At 42.1% G+C, this 24,464-nt stretch overlaps 1 protein-coding gene across 1 annotated transcript in view; it reads right to left on the bottom strand.

Moving 5' to 3' along the window:
* The window catches only part of LOC124605687 (prolow-density lipoprotein receptor-related protein 1-like), a 203,620-nt gene that overhangs the window by 90,574 nt on the left and 88,582 nt on the right, over window positions 1–24,464 (bottom strand). Inside the window, exon 3 of the mRNA XM_047137546.1 lies at window positions 20,483–20,530. Coding sequence (XP_046993502.1) covers window positions 20,483–20,530 — 48 coding nt within the window. The remainder of the gene's footprint in view (window positions 1–20,482; window positions 20,531–24,464) is intronic.

The following is a 24,464-nucleotide window of genomic DNA, read 5'->3' as shown; positions in this document are numbered from 1 at the left end:
AGTTTCACTGTGACAGATGTTTTGTACTTCACATCTTCACGTGGTCATATTATGAGAGTAAGTCTGACGTTGGTGTATGAAATTATGCGGGATCTCATGCAACATGGGACATACAGGTTATCTGATGTTTCTTGACAATGACTAAAATGTCGATATTGAGAAATAGCAAATAAGTTTGAAAGTTGTACAACCCATAACTGGCAATGATTTCATTTGAAAAATGTCTGAAAGGGATTAGGTGCTTATACTATATACAGGTATGTGCCTCTGCAGCCGAGATCAGTAGCGCACACTAGTTACATTGGCGCTGGACTCTTATGTAGACGGTTCGAACCCAGTTGGTGAAAAAATCTCTGTTGTGTGGCAGCAAGAGGGACGCAGGTTGGGGCGTATGGTTCGTCCAGACTTCGTGCGAATAACTAGGTTAAATTTCAAACTATTTTTCAGCATATCATAGAGTGAGGGTACGTTTACGTTTCGGTATTGATGGTGGTCCATCCGTCGGTTAGGGGGCGTGAAGCCCGACGGCCGCCTTGGTGCTATTCGAGAGGAATGGGCTGTGTGTCCCCTTCCCTTCATCTGTAGCGACACACACACACACACACACACATTATATATATATATATATATATATTTGACGCTCCATAATTCATAACAGGTCGTAGAAAGGAAAAACCTACATTAAAATCTCCATTAGGACAGCAATGTGGGACTTTAACATCTGCCTCCAACGTCCATTTCCCGTGCTTAAGAGTGGTTTAACTTCAGGCTTAACGCCATTCAGGTACTGACTATTTTTCCATCGTATCACCATGGCGACAGAGATTTGAGGTAACAATATACTAGCTTTCCTATTTGCGTCCTGACCTTCGAGTCACGACACCACGGAGTCCTTTAATTCCTCTATTGTACCAGCGAAAGCAAATAAAATAAATATGTACTCAAAAGGTATGAAATGAAGCAGATACAAGGAAAAGCTGAATTGCCAGTAAAGCAGAAAAAAGTTACTAAATGCTATATTCGTCAGTCATCAAACTTACAAATGTGACAGTAAGAGAATCCCCTACTAAAGAAAGTAGTTGGTGTCAGGAGGCTTGCATGCACGCTGCAACTTAAGTCTCGTCACAGGGATAAGCAGCGTTAAGTAATATCTGCGGAAAAATGATGGCAACGCAGATTAACAAGGATTTAGAATAATTAATTTAAAGAAACCTTGCCAATACTTAACTGTGGTGCTTTCAAATTTATTTTATTTTTTACTATGGGACCAAACTTCTGAGGTCATCGGTCCCTAGGCTTACTCACTACTTAATCTTACTTGAACTAACTTATGCTAAGGACAACACACACACCCATGCCCGAGGGAAGATTCGAACCTTCGATGGGGGGAGCCGCGTGAACCGCGATAAGACGCCTTAGACCGCACGGCTACCCCGCGCGGCTGCAAATAATTATTAAGTGTTCATTGCCCAGACCTGTCTCTCTCGCTGGTCTAGTCCTGAACCCAGATAACGATAACCAATATCACTTGTAGGATGTTCAGTTGGACTCTTCTTGGCGGTGACTCTGGACGAGTCTCGATCTCTTGAGGTGCTGTTGATACTGTGCTGACTAATTGGCGGCTGCCGCCGTGTCTCCACTTATATCTGCATTTGGCGCATGGATGTCCACTTCGTAACTGGTTGAGTAACGTAAAACACCTGCATAAAATACTCATTGCATCCTCTGTTGGAGACTACCTTAATTCAGTTGCACCTGAGACTTAGGCAGCTTGGCGCTGTTCTATGTATCACTCCGTTCCTTATCTTCCGGAGGACACAGCACTGAACTTTTCTGTAGGACCAGCTTTCCCCAATAAATAACTGGAATCGCTTGGTAACTGATAAGGTTCCCGTCTTAATTCTTCCTTACGGTAACTGTAAGGTGAAACCGGTTGGAGAGCATGACGTCTCAGTTAAAAATAATTTTTCAGAACTCCTGTTAACAAGGTCCTGTCCACTAAGTAACAAGGTTTATACACCACGCAACTTTCACGGCTTGTATCATTTTTCAGAGCAAGCTGTTGCGTGAACCTTTGTCGCTTTGTCTGTGGTGGCCAGCCTCTTCCGCGCTTGGGGGCCACGGTTTCTACTTCGTATTGTTCATTACTTGTACGCTGTGGCCAAAAGAACTGTCTTGTTGCCTGCAGCTGCGAGGGGCACAGAACATATCTTCCTTCGAATCAACAACCGACACACTCAGTAAGGACGTATCTAACAGTTAGGCTGGTTCAGCACACAGGCAGAGGCGTGTCAGCCTCGTAAACTTAAATCACACGTGAACATGAGTACTGGACTGAGGTGGTTTCTGGTGCACTTTCGATATCAAATTGCTATCAAATTAATTAATTCCCCCTGTCCCTAGTGGTACCATGGGTTTCCCCAGCTGGCATTGATATCAAATTGATTGATTAATTAAACTGATCAAGAGAATCCCTTTGTATTGCAAGTAATTTTTTTTTCATGTGGTCGGATTACATTCGCAAGGTAACCATTGAAGACACGTCCCGTTGACATCTTTGGAGGCTTCCCACAGGCTAGGTAGTGATATTCCCCGATACCAAAATGGGTGGTAATTGCGTTCTGTTTCTCGGTTGCCTTGTCACGCTGGTGGAAGTAAGACACTTAGAATTCTGGTATACTGCTCCTGAACTAATCCTATTGAGAACCGTCGGTCTATGGGGAGCAGTAGAACGATTCACTCTCTTCTCCACCCCCACAATACCTCCGCCTCCATCCTCCCCTCCCCCACTACCATCGGGTCGCATGTGAACAGTTGCCACCGCCGTCACCGGGTCGCAAACCTCCACTCACTCATGCGTCAGGGCTGTACCGTTCCCAGCCGACAACAGACCGCTCGCTGAGCCGGACAGCTGTTAATGATTCCAGACTCGCAAAGTTGTCCTATCCGCCTCAGGAGGAGTGCGCGCTTATATGTTGCCGGCGCAGATACCATAATGTTGAACAATAAGCTTCCCCTCATCCCTTCTACAAAACGAAACTTTCTGAGATGTCTTTTCGAAACATCCCAGAAAGGCTGACCAAGTGAGCAATACCAAAATACTTGTCTACTGATCGCCAAAACCCAAACGTGCACGGGTCTGTAGACCTAAGTTTTCCTGACAACACAGCCCTATAGAAGCATTCCTATCGGCTCCTGCCATATTAGTCGGAGGATGGGAATCGTTGGAGTGAATGCGATGATCTTTACAAGGAACGCTATTGAGAACCGACATTTGTAGCTGATTGCAGAAGGATTCTACTGTAGTAAACATATATTTCACAAGCGAACCACAAAGATTATATCAGATACATTACCGGTCGTACAGAGCCATATAGACGGTCATCTTCTACCCCGCTCTATTTCCGAGTGGAACTGGAATGGAAATGACTAGTACTGGCACATGATACCCTACGCCATTCACAGTACGATGGTTTCCAAGGTATGCATACAGGTGTAGATGAAAATGTAAATTTAGTCTACCTATTAAAATGCCACTCCATCCATTTATAGGCACACAAAACCCACGGGAGAATGTTGTCTCTCGTTTATCGAGAAAACAACGAACTTCTGCTGCTGATTGTCTCTCTGTAGAAACCTTTGTATTAGTCCCTAATTCTCTCATTGCAGTCACTTCGTCAGACGTGTGTGAGATGCTGTATTATGTTTGCCCACAATACTTAGAAGATGCGGGAGACAGGTCTCCTCTAACTCGCCTTTCGTCAAAGTATCGTCTACCTACCGTATTCTCACCAATCCTCCACGAATCCTGTAGTCAACATACATTTCGCATGTGAACCACAAATACAAGATCAGGTAAATTAGCGCTCGTACATAACATTTGAATCTACTTGATTTAGACGAGTAAGAGACGTCCCTTGCCAAGTCATAGACGTCCACTAATTATCTCGAAACCCATCACTTTCCGACAGCACTGTTCCATTAGTTAGAAAGCCATCTAGTCCTCCATCCGTCACTGACTGGGTAGGGAGCTATCAAACTAGGAAAATAGCACACTGACCTACAGAAAGAAATTCGCAGCCATGCATAGTATACATGGCCTGCATAAAGAAATTCAAAAGCATAAGACCTACGAGTCAATAATATCGAATGACTGTCCATAATATCCCATGGAGTGAAACTACGAACTATAAAAACTTTGCTAACGGCACCTAGTAGAGACTCACGAATATTTTAACTCTTCTCTCTCTTCTGGTATATCGAAAACAAATACCGTCTGTGTGTTGACATCGATCGTATGTGGTGATACCATTAAATATACTGTACACGTATTGGTCCACTGGAGCAGGAGGTCACTTCCGCGGACCCATGTGACGTTTTGTGGCCCGTACTGGAGGAATACCAAATACCTCAGACAATCAGTCACATATAGAGCGTTCTAGTGTTGTTTCGTAAGCAGTTTGATACACTGCTTTTTGCTGTAAGACATCAAAGGAGTTTATGACTACAGCTATGTTCACAGCCATACATATTGTGTTTCTGCCATAACTTTGAAGTCTATGTCAGGTGCTAGACCGACATTAACACGTTTCGGTCCATTGGCTCTCACAGAAAGCTGGAAATAGCATGGTCTAAATATTGCTGCTGCCACAACACACAGGATGGTTGAAATAAAAGACAGAGGCAGTGTAGCTTTTGACAAAAATGTCGAAGATATCGCAACATATGGAAATCGGAAGAGTTTCTGGCACTGTGGAGCGTTTCCAAACAGCTGTCCAAGGGTGACGACATCTGTATTTAATCTAACCTACCATAGTGACGGCATAGCAGATGTCTCGGTGTACCATTTTCGAAGACAAGGTATATGATCGTTGTTTCGGTGTCGTAGGTGGTAGTCATCCTTACCTTCAAATCTTTGGACACTGCATCTTTTCTTTTTATGACTTACAGTGCATAACCATTTATCGAACGAGGGGATATTCTGAAGGACTTAAACACACAGACCACGGATAGTGTGCACCATCAGTTCTCCATCACACTGCTGGAAGAATGGAATGATTTTCAAACACCCAGGCGAGCACGTAAGTATCCTCATCCCTCCAAATTTTTGTTGTTTTTTCATCACTTTTACATATTCTCCATCAGTTTCGCAATTTTATCAGGTTTTATTTTGAAATTTTTACCCAATTACTCAAAGTCTAAACCACTACTCCTGACGAGTTATGTCAACAAAACGTCTCATTACGTCGATCTCGTCATGCTATCAACCAATAACATTGAAGCATGGTACTCAATTTCTGTATCAGCGCCAAACCACCCCCACCATTACTTTGCAAGGGTCATAGACAAGTGGCCATATCATGAACCTGCTACACTGCCTACATCACATGACACTAATACTGTTTCTTAGATCAGGAGAGGACGTGCAGAATCTACGTTCTTTACTTGAAACACTGCATAAATTCGATAAGATTTTATTATGGTTTGCCATCTCCCACTATTTGGATGGGAGTCACGAAGTATTCTCTCATTCGTAGGATAAAATCGGAAATTGGAAGATCTCTCTGCATTGTCTTTGAGGAAACCCACCCTGCAACACCGACGCCGATCTAATTTGCAACTGACCAGAAGTAGGAGATTAGCATACCCAATACATTTCATGCCTCTTGAAGGAACAGAGCGAGCTGAGCCGTCAACTGCTGTTCAGCGAAGATCGCTCCGCGCCAGTCTTACTCATGGCCCCCATCAAAGTGCACAAGATCTCTTCAGGTGCATACGTGTTGAGGTTAGCATCCCTTATCGGTGTATAATAGATTTTAGAGTGTTGCGGTGTTGTAACAGACGACAGAAGAAAACTGTGGTTTATACACAATGGAGATCCAGAGAGAGGTTTGAAACATTCTACGTAAATCAACTGTGCTATCAATTCTGGAGTATTGTTTGTGTCTGGAGTCAGTGACAAGAAGGTACTGACAAGAGGAAAATCATAGAAGATAAGCGCGCGCGCGCTTCTATGATTTGTGTGTGCGCGCGCGCGCTTGCTGTAAAGTTTGAAGTGACGTGGTTTCTGAAACATTAGTTGTGCAGAATGCAATGCTCTTAACACTCCAATGCAGGATGTTTATGTCCAACATCTGATATACATTCACCCTGCAAATTTTCTATCATACTCACTACGATGACAAATTTAAAGATGATTTCCCAGAGAGGTGGTGGGGGAAGGGGACACGTGCCGGCTGGGGACAACCCATGACGTCACAAGGAGGAGGAGGGAATTAATTGATGATTACTTAATTTGCATAATTAATTTGACATCAATCTGACATCAAAAGTGCACCAGAAATCCTCTTATTCCACCGCTAACATGGTTAAGTTCAACAAGGGCCGAATAAGGGACAGAAACGAAAGACGCGCTTTGCAAAGCACAATGGGCTGGTGGTTCACAGGAGACAGTATTTTCAGTAGGCAGCTCTTGAATTTACTTCCAGGGCATAACTTCACACCAGTTTATTTGATAGCAAATAATACTACATCCCATCTACTTCAGTTTGCGATTGATCTGCTATTCAAGAAATACCCAACTCGCTAAACATTTCCTTTTCGTGTCTTTGTAACTGGTCTTTACAGAGTGTCAATCCACTGGTGTCCGCAAAGGGAGAATGGGAAGTTTTATGACCTCTGAGTCCCCAGTACTCAATAAGATTCAGACCTCAAAAACAGATCTCCTGCGAACTGCTCAGAAAGGCAGTGGGCAAGTTCTACCCACTGCAACACACAAAGCGGATAATCCCTATGTTCCTCAGAGGTTTCACATCCTATCTAGATTCCAACTGAAGTGAAGGAGGACGACGTTTTCTGTATCAAGACGCTGTTTTCAGAAGAAGCCGCTAAAGTTTTGATTGTATCCCAACGGTTGTCGCTATTTTGTATACATTACAAAGTTACCTCGCGACTATCTCATCACATCTCAATTGTCGCAATACTGCTCTGCAGTAAGTAAGGATGCCTATGATTCTTCACATTCTGATTTTTCTTTGATGAGGAAATCTGCATGTGATATTATGGATGCGTTTCAATACGAGAGCTATTTGGAAAGTAAGGTCGGATCATACCTTCCAGTACTTCTCTACATCGTCGCCGCCCCAACTGAGACATTTGTCGTAGCGGTGTACCAACTTTCCAATACCATACCTGTCCAAATCTCAACGCTGATCTGCAGCTTGTAGTCTGTGCCAAAATCTTGTCTTCGTAGCCAGCGCTTCATGTCAGCAGAAATGAAAATCAGAGGGAGCCAAGTCCGGTCGGTATGGTGGGTGAGCAAACGCTTCCCGTCGAAAACGCTGCAGGGGCGTCCTCATTTCCTCTACTGTGTGCGGCTGAGAATTGTCATGTAGAAAGAAATGCATGACAGATACGTTGTGCGGGCTGTATGAAAGTAGGCGAAATCTCTCACAGGCACTCGTACTTGGCAAGAGGCATAATTTTCTAACGGGGGAAAATCCTCGTCGCGCTCCCTCCGATTTAGTGGTAAGAGGGTGCAGTCGACGGCCAGTCAAAAACTGAACACAGATCAAGTATGAAAACAGGAAGGTGGTGGTCTGACCTGGGGGGGGGGGGGGGAGGGGGGGGCAGAGAACTGCGAACGGTCCAAGGACAGGAAGTGCAATATAGACGAGCCTGAGGGAGCAATGGCGTCGTGGTTAAGCGATTACGGTGTACGGTGTTGGACTGCCAAGTGGGCATGTTCAATTCTCCCTCGCACCAAGAACTTCTTTTTTTTCGCTGTTAGATGTATTCAGATTTGTGTCTGTGTCGTGGTATAACGCCCGTTCGCAACAGCGAAGTGTAAGGAAGGTACCTATAACAACCGATTCTGCGTAACTACTATATTAGCAGCCGAAAGGATGTGGCTTTCGAATGGGAACCGCAGACATTTGACGACAAGGCGACAAATCAACCGAATCTTCCACCGGAAAACACGTCTGGTGTGTCAAACACGGCATCAGTGACAGTATGTGTGTCACATGATAGGAATCTCATACAGACGCATCTAATTTGTGCGCCTGGTGAGTGAGTGAGACATGCCTCCGTGCCCGATTTATGTCTTCGTATGAATGTGAATGAGATCACTCGAAAGGACAAGGTGAAAACATAATAGTTTGTCACTTAGGCTGCAACAAATGAAGACAACAGTTTCACAATTACACCGTTTCTCTGTGCTCTGTCGAAACATATGTTTTAAACCTTTCTTTAAGTTGCGTTCCGTTTTGGAAGTCTTGACTCTTTAATTTCCCCTCTTGTAACATTGTTCACACAAGTTTGTTTATTGTTTTCATTTCTGTGAGACATCTATACGGTATCTCGACTGCTCTTACTATTCATCACGTTTACTTGCTACGGTAACGTATTCTTACAACACGACTCATTCTGTAACCAATCTTTATGACAACTGGCAAGACTACATGCAGAGAACAAATATTTCAATGACCGAACAGATAGTTCATAATGTTGTGAAAAAAATGTAAATAAAAATGAAAGGCACGAACCCGGCTCTTTCGCTTTATAGTCCAACTTCGTGACCGCTTAACCACGACGCCACGGATGTTCGTCTGCGCTCAATATTGTACTTGTTAAACTTGGACCGCTTACTTTTTTTCTTTTTTCCCACTGTTCAGTGCACGTTCCTATTTTCATGCTTGATTTATGTTCAGTTTTAGGCGCGCTATCCACTGGACCATCTTACCACTAAATCTGAGGGGAGTGCGATGGGGAGTTTCCCTTGTAAACCTCTACCTACTCTCTGTGCACTCTCAGAATGAAACGAGAGACATGGCCCGGTCAAAGGCCGTATTACGAGGGTAATCCCAAAAGTAAAGTCTCCTTTTTTTTTTTTTTTTTTTTTTTTTTTATAAGTACAGAACTCTGTTTGTGTGGCAGTTGGTCACACTGTTATGAAGAGTGCTTCACGCGCTGTGTGTAAACATCCGCACGCCGCGCTGAGGCGCTCAGTCTTGGCTTGGCAGCCGTTGAGAATGGAGCTCCCGTTGGATGTTACCGCCAAGTGCGAATTGCGCGCAGTTATTCGGTTTTTGAACCCAAAGGGCACTGCGCCGATTGAAATCCATCGCCAATTGACGGAAGTGTATGGTGAGTCGTGCATGTATGTCAAAAATGTTCCTAAGTGGTGTAGAGAGTTTGCAGCTGGTCGGGCCGAAATTCACGACGAACAAAGGAGCGGGAGACGGTCAATTTCTGAGGATACAGTGTTGAAGGTTGAGCCACTGGGACCACAATTAACGCTGACAGGTACTGTGAGACTCTGAAAAAACTCAAACGGTCAATTCAGAACCGGAGAAGAGGAATATTGAGCAAGGGCGTACACATTCTCCATGACAACGCTCGTCCACACTTCGCTCGGCAAACCGTTGCTCTCCTGCAACAGTTTCAGTGGAACCCACCTACCCTATAGTCCTGACTTGGCGCCCAGTGACTATCACCTGTTCCCTAGGTTAAAAGAACATTTGGCCGAAAAGCGATTCAGCTCCGACGACGAGGTGAAAGAAGAGGTTCATAACTTTCTGAACAGCATGGCGGCGAGCTGGTATGACATCGGCATACAAAAACTGCCACGGCATCTACAAAAGTGCATCGACAGAAACGGTGATTATGTCGACAAATAGATAAATGTTCATGCCGTAAACTGATGTAAACCACTGTAGAAATAAACAGGCCTATGTACTTATATAAAAAAAAATAGGAGACCTTATTTTTGGGATTACCCTCGTACAGACACTGACCAACACATCTATACAAAACTTCATCGGGTTAACACTGTAGTTTCCATTTCGCGATCGATCAGACCTTAGTTTCCGAATAGCTCTCGTTACGTTAAGAAATTAAATACTGCATAATGTTAACTTTTACGAAGGGATCAGTATTCAGTAGGAACATATATCTGAATTTAATTGGTTCCTTTTTCTTTGTTATTTGACCTTGCGTCTCATCACTTGGCGAGACTGGCGTGTTTTAACGTCATAGCCTTGCATAGTGTTGCAGATCCCTATCATTTATATTCGCTAAAAAGTACATCTAGCTTTCGTTGCAGCGTACGCATAATATTAGTAAACCTCCCTGTTATTCGCGTATTACCGCCTCTTAAAATTTATAGCGTAGACGTAGTATGCAGGATCTATTCAGGACTCATCTCACTGGGAGAGACTAAATTACTTCTCTCCTGGAGGTAATAAAATCACGCGCTGAAAAGGTCTTTTCTCTTTGAAGAGCCGGCACGGTCACAAGGAGGGTGCACCACCAACGCAGAGGGGCGGCCGGGCCGTATGGAGGCGGTATCCGTTAATTTTACGGACGGGGTAACACGCGGCGAGGGGGCGGCCCACCCTCCTGTGTGACGCATTGGCGGATGTCCTCTGGAGGGGCTGTTTATCGTTACCACACGTCGCCTTCCTGTAGCGCTGCGGAAAACTGGCGCTTTTTTTTTCACTCCTGAATCATACCTCTCAAATGTCATTAATCGGCGGTTAAGTTGTGCAGGAAAGTCCTGAAGCTCGTCACGGTGACTTACATAGATTGATTGATTTATCCATCGTGTTTTGTAGAGCCCCTCAAGAAGGAGAATTTTCAGAACAAGTGAAAATATACATTAAAGTAAGACGAAGACGTCAAAATAATTTAATCTTCATACCATATCAACAATAAACTATCTTATATGATTAATGCTACTCTCGTTTATGCCTTCTAAATTTATTTGATTAAATTAGTAAGAAAATGGCTACTTTGGAAGCAGCTGCTGTCTCCTTAGTCTTACTATATAGCTGCATAGCTGCTTTTAGTACTCTAATTTTTACTTCATAACAATGGAATTTTTCAAAGCAAATCACTGACATCTATAAATATTTAGTCCTTTTTATAGTACTCTGGCGAACCGGACAATGACTCTCCCCACCCCCCCCACCCCCCCTCTCTCTCTCTCTCTCTCTCTCTCTCTCTCTCTCTCTCTCTCTCTCTCTCTCTCTCTCTCTCTCTCTCTCACCTTAGGCCTTGTTTATTGTTATTGCACTTGGAACCTCGACTAGGAACTGAAGTTGTTTAAATGAATGTCTAAATTGATTTCAGTCATCAGTACATGGTGTAAGAGAGAGACCTCTGCAGCTGCTACATCCGTAAGAATGGTAACATAATGACAGTATTTCGCATAGTTTTACTCTGCGAACGGATACGATTATATGGTTCGCCATAAATACAGCTTTCCAGTTTTCTCTTACAGCCGACAGAGCAGCACATTATTGTGTATACAATTGTTGTTTAAAATTATATTTAACGGGAAAGAATATGTATGGTAGAAGCTATTTCTCTGATGGTTAAATTGCCCTTGCTATCGTAGTTAACTCTGACTGCAAGAAAGAAAACGAAAATCCATATTTTTCGCAGCACAACATGGCATATTCTTTCTTGCAGTCGGTTTCAGCACGAAACTTGTACTTTATTATATAAAAGAGTTATTTTGCGGCTGGCAGTTCTACTAGCCAAGAATTCGCAAATATTCAGATAACTTGAAGAATCAGTGAACAAAGACGCTTTATACGTGGGCTATCCACAAAGTACATTACGTTTTGGAATTAAAAATAAATATGGAAATTTTTTTTATTATATACAGATGAAAGCCACACTTAAATACTACTTTTCTACATAGTTGCCATTTAAATTAAGGCACTTATCGTAGCGATGGACGAGCTTGGAAATTCCTTCGTCGTAAAATTCGGCCGCCTGCGCCTTCAACCACGTGGTTACCTCTTTTGAGACAGAAAAGGTGTGATTTTTGTGGATTTCCTGGAAAGAGGCACAACATTAAACTCTCAAAGGTATTGCCGAACTCTGCACAAACTCAGAAGAGCAATACAAAACAAGCGCAGGGGAAGTTGGGCTCAAAGATCTTGCTGATTCACGACAACGCCCTGGCCCACACGGCAAATGCCACTCGTGAAGTTCTCGAATCTTTTAAGTGGGAGTTGTTTCCTCATCCGCCGCACAGTCCCGACCTGGCACCGAGCGACTTCCACTTATTCCCAGCAATGAAGAAGTGGTTGGCTATGCAGCGTTCTGATGACGACGCACAGCTTCGAGAAGAGAGAACCACGTGGTTGAAGGCGCAGGCGGCCGAATTTTACAACGAAGGAATTTCCAAGCTCGTCCATCGCTACGATAAGTGCCTTAATTTAAATGACAACTATGTAGAAAAGTAGTATTTAAGTGTGGCTTTCATCTGTATATAATAAAAAATATCCAATACTTTATTTATTTTTAATTCCAAAACGTAATGTACTTTGTGGATAGCCCTCGTATGTATCTTTGACAAGGAGTCTAAAGACTACACGAAAATTATTTTTCTGTATTGTGTTGTGATTGTGGATTATATTGCAAGTGAAACTGGATTTTTATTATCGGCAACAAAAACCATTAAGGAGTGAATGGTTGGAGAGCGAGTGTAAGGATTCAAATATTATTAAAAGGGCTTCTGTAAGCTGTAAAGTTATCTGCTTCATTCAATATTATTACTGCTACATTCTGCTAAACAAACTTCATTTACTTTAGGTGTACCGCGGCAGATGATACCTCCGTTTGACAATAGGGAGGATAGATACGCGAAATAAGCGAACACAATTGTCTTTAGGTTGACACCATGAGAAGGGCTTCTAAAGGGATGACACGCTGAACTGAGCTCGATTAGTTAATCTAAAGGATGGCTCAGATTTATCCATGAGTTGGCTCCACTCTAACTTGGTATCCAGCCGAAACCCAAGTAATTATACAGAATTTACTTCATTCACTGCATGACCATTAATGTCTACTTCTGGTGCTAAAAGATTATTATTGCTTATTTTGTGAGATTATGAATTCAACTGTTGGATGGAACCGGTTGTAGGCCTGTCCAGCTACCATCTGAACTGTGTCTGCTTGGGCTGAGTTTGACAGACTACTGTCTCGGCGGTACTACACATTCTATAGCATTACACTCTGAACAAACCATAAAAAATGTATTTCAGAACAATTATGTTCCCGCCAACTTTGTACCCGCGCTAGACTAGAGTTTCACAGAGGACTTTCAGCAGCATTCGCCGATTTTGTGTATCCGGTAGGGCTCCAGTAAAAGACATTAACACGTTGTCGCCCTTCACTTATCTTCAACTCCCTGTGCTACAGTATGCAAGTTGTGGTGAGAAACTTTTACAAGACTTCTGTATTACCAGATGACAAACAGTACTGAAACTTAGTGATTAACACAATTCACTATCATTCGAAGTAAATGTAGAAACACATGTATTATGAAAGCAGGCATCATGGATTAGACCTAATGTTGACTAACACAAAATGAGTCTAAATGTTCTTTTCAATTTGTATCATTTCGCATTTAGCTTTAGAATTTTTAAAGCATTATTTAGTGGACAAAGTCCGAACGGCTAAAACTACGAACTATTCCCACTTGCAAGTTGCCGAGCGAATGAGTTCAGGGGCACAAAGAATTTGATTTTTCAGTATTTTATGTAACTGTTGACCCAATTCCAAAAAAATTAAAATTTTCTCAAAATTACTCATTAGTTAGGCATAATATTATGTTAAAGGTTTAACATTATGTCAAATATTAAAGTTACAAACTGTACTTGTCTTCAAGCTGCGTAACGCGCGGCGGGCAAATTACCCAGACTGTATTTACGCATTATTTGAGAACGATATCACTTAGCGACTATCACCAAACCATAAAAATAATTTCCAAATTTTTATCAACTTTTTCTCTCTTACTGTGTTACAAAACGACGAAAAGAAAACCGTTTATCATTTAAATGTTCACTTCAAGTTGTTTTATACGTGGGTTAGTCGTTACTACTAACTACTTACTGTCTTTATTTTATCCAGTTACTATTCAAAGTGATTATAGCTACTGCGTTGAAAAAAAGGTTAGTCATTTTAGACAGACAAGCGCATTTTTGACTTTAAATGCCTATGGCAACCAGCAAAGATGCCACAGTAACCGGTATAAAACTGAATGATGTATGTTTTATCAGTAACTAAATTTAACTAATGACGAATGTAGATATTCTCCGAAAGTATATGCAGTATTATTTCTAACAGACGTATGAATTCTACGCACTGAAATTGCCGTCAGTGCTGATTACGTTACACAACGGTAAGGGATTTTTTTCCCCCAAGATAGTTTCCAGTCAGCTCACCGAATTTTGTTGTGAGTGTTTTTACTGCCCTATAAAAAGATTGGTTTACAGTTATGCGTAACACACCACTTACAAAGGATGTTAAAATTAAACGAAAATGTCCTCCTCTCGACGTCATTTCTGGAGTTTAGAAAAGTTTTTTCGCGTTCGGTCCCATGTTTAGAACAGTGTGAGAGGGCAACTGTTTTGAAACCCTTTAGGCATAGTTTTCCGTCACCAAGGTCGGTGTGTGAGCAGATATATTCACCAGATGCAAGAGCGCGTTTTCCTTCGCTAATCCTGTATTTTAGCTTTTATTTTCTCACTTCCTCCACAATGACACGAGAACGTCGGATGTTTAAATTTTTCCGAAAGCGATACCTAAATGTCCTTCCTCAAGTGTTTCTTGTTTGAAGTCAAGATACGTCACACCAACGATGCACTCAAATTCTTCATCTAACGATTTCCATTTGTATCTCACTAACTCCGTTACACAAAACGCTAAATAGCTCCAAAATGTCACGAATCTCAGTGCGATGGTCGCCTATCAATAGATCTTGAATCGCATCTATAACATGTTCAGGAAAACGTCTGTGTCTAGTCTTCTCGAACGACAACGCTCAGATTCATTTATCCAGCAATAAACGACCTATGGATCTCGTGCTGTTCCCCAAGAACTTCCATCAACTCAGTCCTTATCTAGGCTGCAGTTTATTTTTAAAATAATAATATTTCACATAAAAATCGCGTCAGGATTGTATTCGTTTTCCATTTGTATTAAGTAACTGACACTTTTCACTTAAAGCAAGTACCAAATATTTGTGCGTTGTATGTATTTGAGAATTTAAATTAGAGGCTAAGACTAATGATGCGTAGCACTATTTTGTAGACATTTAGCAGACTAATAATCCACCGTCATAAAATTGCACGTGGTATAATTTTAGAAGTGAAAACACACACACACACACACACACACACACACACACACACACACACGAGAGAGAGAGAGAGAGAGAGAGAGAGAGAGAGAGAGAGAAGTTACAGTCTAAGTAAGAATGATCTGCAACAACAGTAGCCCTTAGAAGTTTAGTGCAACGAGTACGCTCGAATTCAGCCGAATCAGAGGTTAAGTTGTAATTTCTTTGCAACCTTCACATGTACTTTCACGTGTACTGGGTGTATTTTGTTAGACCACTGCAGTGCAGTACACTACACAATGTTATACTACAGTACAGTACACCTGAATTAAATTTCTAATGCTGTTATCTTATTGTGTAACGCTTCCAGTAATTTGTCGCCAAATATAAAACCGTTGTGACGCCAAAGAGACAGCTTTCCACTGTCTGTGCTTTCGGATAATCTCATTGTAATTACAATCTATTAATAAAAACGTTTAACAGATGTGAATATACTTAACTACTGCTATCGCTGAAATTCTGGCGATCCGATGGCAAGTATGAATGAGACGTTATTTGTCCTCTGTACAACTTCAGGCGAAAATCTGATTTATTTCTACATCACAGTCGATACGTGCCTCTTGTTCTCTCCTCTTCTCTAAAGATCTGTTACCGAAGACTTTTGGTGACTGAATATAATACCACAAAAAACCACTATTGGCGAATTGTTGGACATTTAATTGGTTGAGGATGCTATACAATCATTATATTTGGGACGTTTCAAAATCCATGTTTAGTTTATTTCTCAGTTCGTCACTGTACGTTTTAACTTTGCTTTGACCCTTAGCGTGAAGTTATTTATGAAATCCGAATGTCCAACAGGGAACAGAATTTTCCACACACGCGAGCTTCCAGAATACGGGGAAAATATTACGGAGTATAGCCAAATGTTTATGAATAACACAACCAATTGAGATTATCGTAATATTTACCTCTGCCACAAACGCTTTTTCTGCGCTTCTATTGCAAAAGAGTCCTCGAAACGTAAATAAGGACAACGCATCCATTAGGTTCAGGGAATTATCGATCGGTATTAATACCGATACGGGGGAGCGCACACGAGGCAAATCCGCTTTGCGAAATACATCAAAGCCACGGCAACTAATACGGGGCGGCCCTCCCCAATTTACAGCCGATTAATTCTGTCGCGCATTAATGAGCAATGCGGCTGGTTGCGCCGTTGTTTGGAATGGCTGTAGCGCGTTCACACGGCCGCGCGGTTATTCGTTGGGCGGGAACAGCAATTACACTGCCGTCATCCGGGCTCTTGCAGTAATGCATGTAGTCTGCGGTCTCCACTATTAAGTCCGTGATTTGTGTCCCACTCTGTGAAGAGAGAGCTCATGCCTGTCTCGCTATTTGCAGTGCCTGTTAGGAGCTGTATCTGACAAAGGACTTGCTTCTGCCCTCACGTCAATGATGTCTGTACATCGCATCTTGTGTTTGCTGCGTCTTCACTCCACGCGTGGATCCAGCTTACGATTCTGGGACGAGGCAGCGGTTTGTTATTGTCTCTTCCCTCCAGGTAATCCTGTTATTACTGAAATAACCGGGTTTCGGTTATACTTTTTTTCCACAGCAGTACAATCTGACTACCAAAACCGCTCAACATAATCGGTTTCCTAAGTAACCAATTTTCGGTTTTTATCCCTGTTTTTCTGTAATAAACGTAGAAATTTAACAAAGGTTAAACACTTTAAATGCTAACATTTTTGGTTAGGCTCAGGGTGCGATTTGTGCTTTTACCATTGGGAAGGGGGGGGGGGGATGTCTTAGGGGGTTAGTAGTATTATATATGTTACTAGCTTGGACTGTGGCGTTACGCATGGTTAAACAGCTATTTATAAATAGATGTTAATGCCGAAACTCACTAATCTCGCGTATGCACTATCAGAAAAGCCATCCCTTCTTACATCTTTAAAAGTACATTATAGGTAAAGCTTATTTACAAAATCATCTACATACAGGTATACGAGGGGAATTCAAAAAGTAGAGGCACATTTGTGAAAAGCTGTACTTATTCTGATGATAGAAAACTTAAAAATATTAATAGTATTAATAGTAAGACTTATTAAAAACTTTCAATGTTCGGCTCCACAATTTTAATTATATGTAAAGTTTTACTACAGTGCGTGGGAAATAAACATCCCAGGTTGGGATGCATAAACTAAAACCAGAGGAGGGGATGGTATGATGCAGAGAGAGAGAGAGAGAGAGAGAGAGAGAGAGAGAGAGAGAGAGAGAGAGAGGGGGGGGGTGTCCCCCCCCCCTGCAAATCGCACACTGGTTAGGCTCTACCTTGACTGTTATTGACATTAAATGAAACAAGTTTACTGTTGCCAGTCACTGTTTTCTTTTTATTTTTTATCTCCACGACACGTTTCAAAGATTTAAACCTCCATCATCAAGTGGATTTATATTTGTTAGTATGACATGTGTCTGTGTTGTATTACGATTTTTTAAGAACGTTATGGCACTACCTAGTTGGAGAAACAGAACACTGAACAGTGCCACAAGTTACTCCAAAAAATCGTAATACAACACACAGACACATGTCATACTAAAAAAATGTAAATACACCTGATGGAGGTTTAAGCCTTTGAAACGCGTCGTGGAGATAAATAAAGAGAGACTGGTAACGGTAAACGTGTCGTTTCCCTTAAAGATTAAAAAATTTTGACCCAGTTTCAAGATACATTGAATCAAAATATTAAATAAGTAAATAAAACATGACCGTTCGCTGTTTTTCTCGAAAAGTTATAAGTAGTTGAATACTACAAAAAAGTCATCAGTATTCTCCTATTCACTATAATTTTTTTGAAACACTGCTTAAAAATCATGATGTTATCGACTATGATACCACTATTTGGGCATTACGAATAGTCTGTGCTAAAGGTTGAAAAGAGAGTTTTTCGTGTTAATTTGCCGGTTTTCGAGGACTACAAGCAGGTGAAGGCATACTATGCAGACACAGGCAACAGATCAGTTTCTCTCTGTTTTTACATGAATTAAGTTTTTAATTTCTTACTGCTACAATACCTTCCTTCCTCTTTTATTATTTCATAGAAATGGCAGACAAATCGTTAATCTTTCAAAGCAAATGAAGCATTGTACTTCATTTACACATCACTTCGTAAAAATATTTTCAGACTAGGGTTGGTGCCATTCTACGATATAACATGAGACATTTTAATATCGGTATGCCACTGCGAGAGGAATAGTGAGGGAGACGAAGGACACGCTACCACGACACCTTTCAAACCCGGAACTATATCAGCTGCTTAAAAACTGAGTGAATTCATGACCTCAAAATGTTTTCTGTAATTAATATGCCCTAAATGTTAGTTTTAGTAGCAGTTCTTGTTCTTCCATCATGGAATAAACCTTATGGTCCATGAAGACTTCAGTTCTGCATACGGCGTTCTGAAATGTCACCTCTTCCTCCACCTCCCTTAGGCCAGTCTTGCAAATGAACTTTCTCTGAACTTCCTCCGTATGTTTCCTCCATTACATTACGTAATCTTCTAAACTCAAAATGTTAGGCTGTTGCTGTGTGTCCACATTTATCGTTCACTCTGTATTTGGGAAATCTTGCGTGATTTTTTTTAAAAATATAATTTATGCAGTTACATTGTGTGTCTTCCGTGTCTTCTGTTACCCATTTCTCATTGTCTTATAGAGAGGTCGTTAATTTTTTTCATTAGTATATGTTTTCTAACTCTTCTGTCGGGTGTCCTCTTGTGGGTTCGTTATTCTTCTTGGCATAGAGCTGTTTAGAGATTATATGTTTGAACAAATAAAAGTACTTCGTATGGTTCTTGTTATATAACTGCGTCTTGATTAGATAAGATCTGTATTAATGCGGTTGGACATTAAAATTTTCCATTTAGTCTTTCATTCTCTATTAGCACTGCCAGCACACAAAAATAAACTTGTGATAATCTACATTTTTCCGCACCCAGATACTTGCTTTCACTGTCAACCATATCTCATCTTTTTCTATGCTTGCTTCTAAATGTTTGTTCTTGTTGTGCAGTAAATTACTCTTTGGTTGCAATTCTATGACTTTATTTTTCTTTGTTATAAACGTTGAAGGTTCGTTGCTAAAAATTTTTGAAAATAAGCTGCCTCAGTGAGGTTTGTAAGGTCGGGAATTTCGTTTGTATTTTATTAGGAGGAGATGTCGTGACTGTTGAGCACTTTAATCTAGAACTATAAATTTGTTTCAACAGTGAGTGCTTGAGAAAGGCGCTGAGGTGAACATGTTGAAAGACGAAAATGATTTCTGGAATGAGTGTGTCACCCTACAGCAAAGCTTGCGCTTTTGTGGAGTTTGGTGACAAACGGAAACCATATGCTAGTCCGGCTCTTTAGACTGGAGACATTCATTTGGCTTTGATGGACGTACAATGTTAATCAGTTTCTAATAAACTTCATGAAAAGGTACAATCCGCAGCCTAATGAAAGCTTCATTCCCGTTATAATCCAGAGGCTTATGCTAACCAAATTATGAACGACATACTTCATTTCCAGTAAGCTACGCAAGAGAAATTCTGTAGAGTTTGGAAACCAGAAGAAAGACTGGAGGGATCGAAGCTGTGAAGGTGGGCTGCGAGTCGCATCAGGGTAGCTCAGTTGGCAAGACTATTGCCGCCAAAGGCGCCAAGTTCTAGCCCGGCACACAGTTTATAATCTTTCAGGAATTTTGAAAATTGTTTACGTGTAATCAAGCAATAGCAAGCGCAAAAGCAGAATCAGTGGTCCCATATTATCTGCAGAGAACACTGGAGCTTACGAGCACATATTTTAATGCAAACAAATTTATCGTTCTTCGGTTGTTCCTCTTCTTTACTGAATGATTTCACCAAGGGCACCATTCGGCAGGTATAAATGATCCACTGAAATTTTACAAGAGGTAAGGTTTCGTTTCACTGCTTCCCTATAAGAAACAGCCTGTGAAATAAGGACTAACAGTGCAGCAGCCTACGGACAAAATACATGTTGAAGCGGAAGCTGCTACCAAACCACGAAATTCGGGGTAAAAAAATGTTTCGATGGTAATCCGGAAATGTAAATAGGAAACCGGTTATTTCCACATTATGCTGTAAATCAGTTTCAAGTCGAATGTCTTTGAGACTGTAACTATCACTAGTGACGGATAAAGCTCTTACTTTGAGAGGAGGCCTTGGGCCGGAGTGTGAGGGCCTGGAAAAGTTGGCAGCTGCTAACGTTCAGCAGAACGTAATGTCAACAGCTACTCTGCGCAGCTGTCATAACATGAAACGTAATGTCTGTAACACTTACCGGTGTCGAAAACTCGCTCTGGCCCCATTGATGTATGGCTCGCGGGTGCTGAAACAGAAGGAGAATTCGAATCAGTCAGTCGCAGCCCACTCAGCTAGACAGCAAACAACAAAAGGTGCGGAGTCATTAGAGCTACGTCTTACATGCGCTTACGCTGCTGCTTTATTAGATACGTGTCACGGGGCTCAGAGCCAGCGAGGCAGTTTGTATTAAGGTTCAGGCAGAAGTGTCACGCTTGAAAGCGGTGTGACGGAATGTAATAAATAGTAACTTCTTGTTGACAGTACTGAACATTCACTCCAGAAATAATTACTATAGTAATTACGGACTTTCTGATTGGTATATCGTGGATTAAGGCGTCTTGGTTAAAGAAGCATGAAATTAACAAAGTACCCAGCGTTGCACGGACATGTACATATTTATTCCAATCTTATATTAGCCGCTTACTTCTCTCTCTCTCTCTCTCTCTCTCTCTCTCTCTCTCCTTCCCTCCCTCCCCCCCACCGTGTCCATCTCTATCTCCCCCGCCCCCACTGTCCATCTCCTTCTTCCCCCACATTCTGTCCATTTCCTCTTCTCCTCTACCTTTGTCCAGCTCCACCTTCTCCCCCTGTCAATCTATTTTCCCTTCTCACCTCATGTTATCACTCCTACCGTAATAGGCAGTTGCTTGTTCTTACCTCGAAAGTATTTCTTTCCAGGTAGTAAGTAGTATGTGTACGAAGCTTCGTTGAAATAGATCCAAGGATTTAGGAGGAGCTTTTTACCCGTGTCTTTGCCCGCGAACGCACATGTACATACGTTTCACATACATTGATGAGACAAAACATAATGACCACCTGCTTAATGACTTGTTTGTGAGTCTGTGGAACGAAATATATCACTGATTCTGCGTATCAGGGATCCGACAGTTTGTTGGTAAGTTTGTGGAAGTATGCGACATTAGATGTCTACGCACAGGTCATGTAATTCGTACAAATAACGGGCCGTTGATTTGCGTACGCGGTGATTACGCCCGATAGCGACCCAGATGGGTCTCATAGGATTTGCATTAGGCGAATTTGTTCGCCGAGACATCCACGTGAGTTCACTATAATGCTCCTCAAACCACTGTATCAGGGATCCGGCTCCGACACACGAACAGTTATACTGCTGAACGATGACATCGCCATGGCGGAAGATGTCAAGGATGAAGGGATGCAGGTGGTTCGCAGCTGTCTGCGTGTCTTCGATTACTGCCCACTGCAATCTAAATTGACGATGTCGTTGGGTCAACACGCGAACAAGTAGGGGTGGTCTGCTGCGGAGATCCATGTTCAACATTGTACAAAGAACGGTGCGCTCCGAAACACTTGTGCGTGCACCAGCATTGTGCTCTTTCGGCAGAGATGCCACAGATCGCCACCTATTCTACTTCACAAAGCAGACGAGCCTTCGAGCTCCACGTTCTGTGAATAGTAGTGGACGTCCAACTATTTAGCGCCTAGTGGTAGCTTCACTGTCCTATCTCTTTAGGTAGATGCTCAAGACAGTAGCACGTGAACATTCGAACAGCTTCGCCATTTTCGAGATAGTCATGTGTAATAATAATCTGCCATTTTTATCTCAATTGATTTCTCATTTGCAGTCCATATCTTCGCTATGGTGATCCCCCTATCCAACCTTGCTCTGAGTTGTCATTCCACCTCATAATAATTCTACATCTCCCGTAGTTCCAGAAGTGCGTATACGCATTACAAAGTACACTCAACGAACCCCACCTGCTGCACACCGCAGCTAATCACTACTGACTGTCAAAGATTCTACGACTCCAGAGTGCTGCCATCGCAATCACAGATACTATTGCCTAACAACTGTTTCTTTGACCAGTTTTTCAAACGTATCATTTTCCTTTACAAATATTAACATATCCAATAATATCATCAAAAAATATCCATCTTACATCTCAACAGCCGTATTTCTATCCTCTTGAGAGCTAGTCGCATAGGGCTGTTGAGATCCTGTGTGGCGTAGAGCATGACCCTCCTGAACCCACCGATTATATATTCGCCTGACAGTTGCGCGAGGTGCCCCCCGAAACGAGAAGCAATATCGCTGAGCGGCAGTACCGCAGTCTCTCTAACCCTCGAAAGTGCCAATCGAATTCCTACATGTGCTCGTGGACGGTTCTCCCCTTTGCACAAAGCATAACACGGTCTTGTGAAAGACAGTCAGCTTTCAAACGCGGTTTCTGAATGAGAAATCCGCTGTGCAACTTTTCTTGTATACAGATTGTCGATGGCGTTACGCCTGTCTGCATTGTGCGTTTGCGCTGAAATGCAGCTTATTTGCACATTGGCGGATGTAGTGCACCTCATAGTGTTTCAATTTTTACTGCCGAAAGTATGCTATCATAGATCTAAGCACAGTTGGAGATTAACAATCTACACTCGCCACCACTTCTCGTATTGGAGGCAAGCGGGAGGCGCGCTGCCAGCCCCCCTCCCCTTTTTTTTGCGGGGCTGCCCGCATTGCCACCCGCCCAGCCCCCGCCAGCCAGCCCGCACGCTATTCGTTAGTTTCCACAGTCTAACTGTGTTCGTTTCTTTCGTCGGTCGACTCAACTGAATGGAGTTAGCAAGTAGTCGTACTTTTCTATGTAGCATGCGCGTCCGCGTCACCGTATTTTGTACCTCTCTGTCTGGAACACACTGTTTACACTGAGTGACATTATGAGTATAACATATCCAGTCAGCAAAATCTTGCAAGACCCTAGCTTGGACGTCGCGATGGAGAAAGCAAAATTAGATTCGACGCTCAAGATGTACGATAGCATGAGAGCTAATGCTGATAGCCACTTTGCTCTTATTGTAGAAGAGGCGAAGGCAGTTATGGAAGAGTTAGATGAGTGTTCCTCGTCTTACAGGCATACGAAGCCACAGGGAAAACTACGATCATAATGATGGTGCTATGACATATTGGAAAATAACTGTTTTTAATCCAACGCTGGACCATGTTATGACCGACATGAGAGAACGTTTCCTGAAGACAATATTTATCATTTGCCCTCACAACTACTGAAACATGACAGTAATGATCTGGCAAATACATTGAATTAGTGCTTAATCGAACTACCGTTCTTTGAAGAAGAATCACTCTTTGTGATTAGATGCGAGAGATTCCATACAAGCAAACGAGCATGAACGCCCTTAATGGTCGTGATTCTGTTACGCAAGCGTTGTCTATTTGTCCTAGTTTGACTATCCTACTTTTAAAACGCTTGAAACGTCCCCTTAGAAAAATTATACGACTGTGCTTAAATTGACAATATTTTTTTTAGCGCAACGCACTCTGACTTTCAATATTCCCTACAAAATAATGGCTTTGACTAACATTAACCTATACCTTTCACAAATCACTTACCTCACAAAAATTTTCGTTACTCGAACTACTGCAATACAGCGAGCGCCACTACTGCCAGCTAAATAAAAGATTCAAACTACGGAAGGCAGTAACTACTGATAGGCATAGTTAGCAAATGAAAGATTTTAATAGAGAGCAAACAATGTATTTACCTTAATAGTCATAAATATATATAGCAGTTCATGACATCCATTCTTACAAATGTACTGTTTCTGATGCTCTCAAAAATCCGCCATCTCACTTCCCCACATCCACCACTGCTGGCGGCTCACCTCCAACTGCGCAGCGCTACGCGCTGTTAACAGCCAACTGCCCAACACTACAATGGCGAGTATTACAACAATGCCAACCAGCCACAGACTGCGCACAGCACAGCGAGTGATTTTCATACAGAGCGCTACGTGGCGGCGGCGTTACTAATATAAGAACCTAAACAGCCTACTTCCACGCTGTACAAAATATTTGCTTGTCTACTTGCATCTGTTGCTACAATAGAAAGAAGATTTTCGACACTGCGGTGTACAAAGACATGGCTGAGGTCGACAAAGAATCGACTTAGTGGCTTAGCTCTGTTGAACAC

This window comes from Schistocerca americana, chromosome 1 (assembly GCF_021461395.2).
Source record: "Schistocerca americana isolate TAMUIC-IGC-003095 chromosome 1, iqSchAmer2.1, whole genome shotgun sequence".
Classification (NCBI taxonomy): Eukaryota; Metazoa; Arthropoda; class Insecta; order Orthoptera; family Acrididae; genus Schistocerca; species Schistocerca americana.
This window is presented reverse-complemented; position numbering and strand designations above follow the sequence as displayed.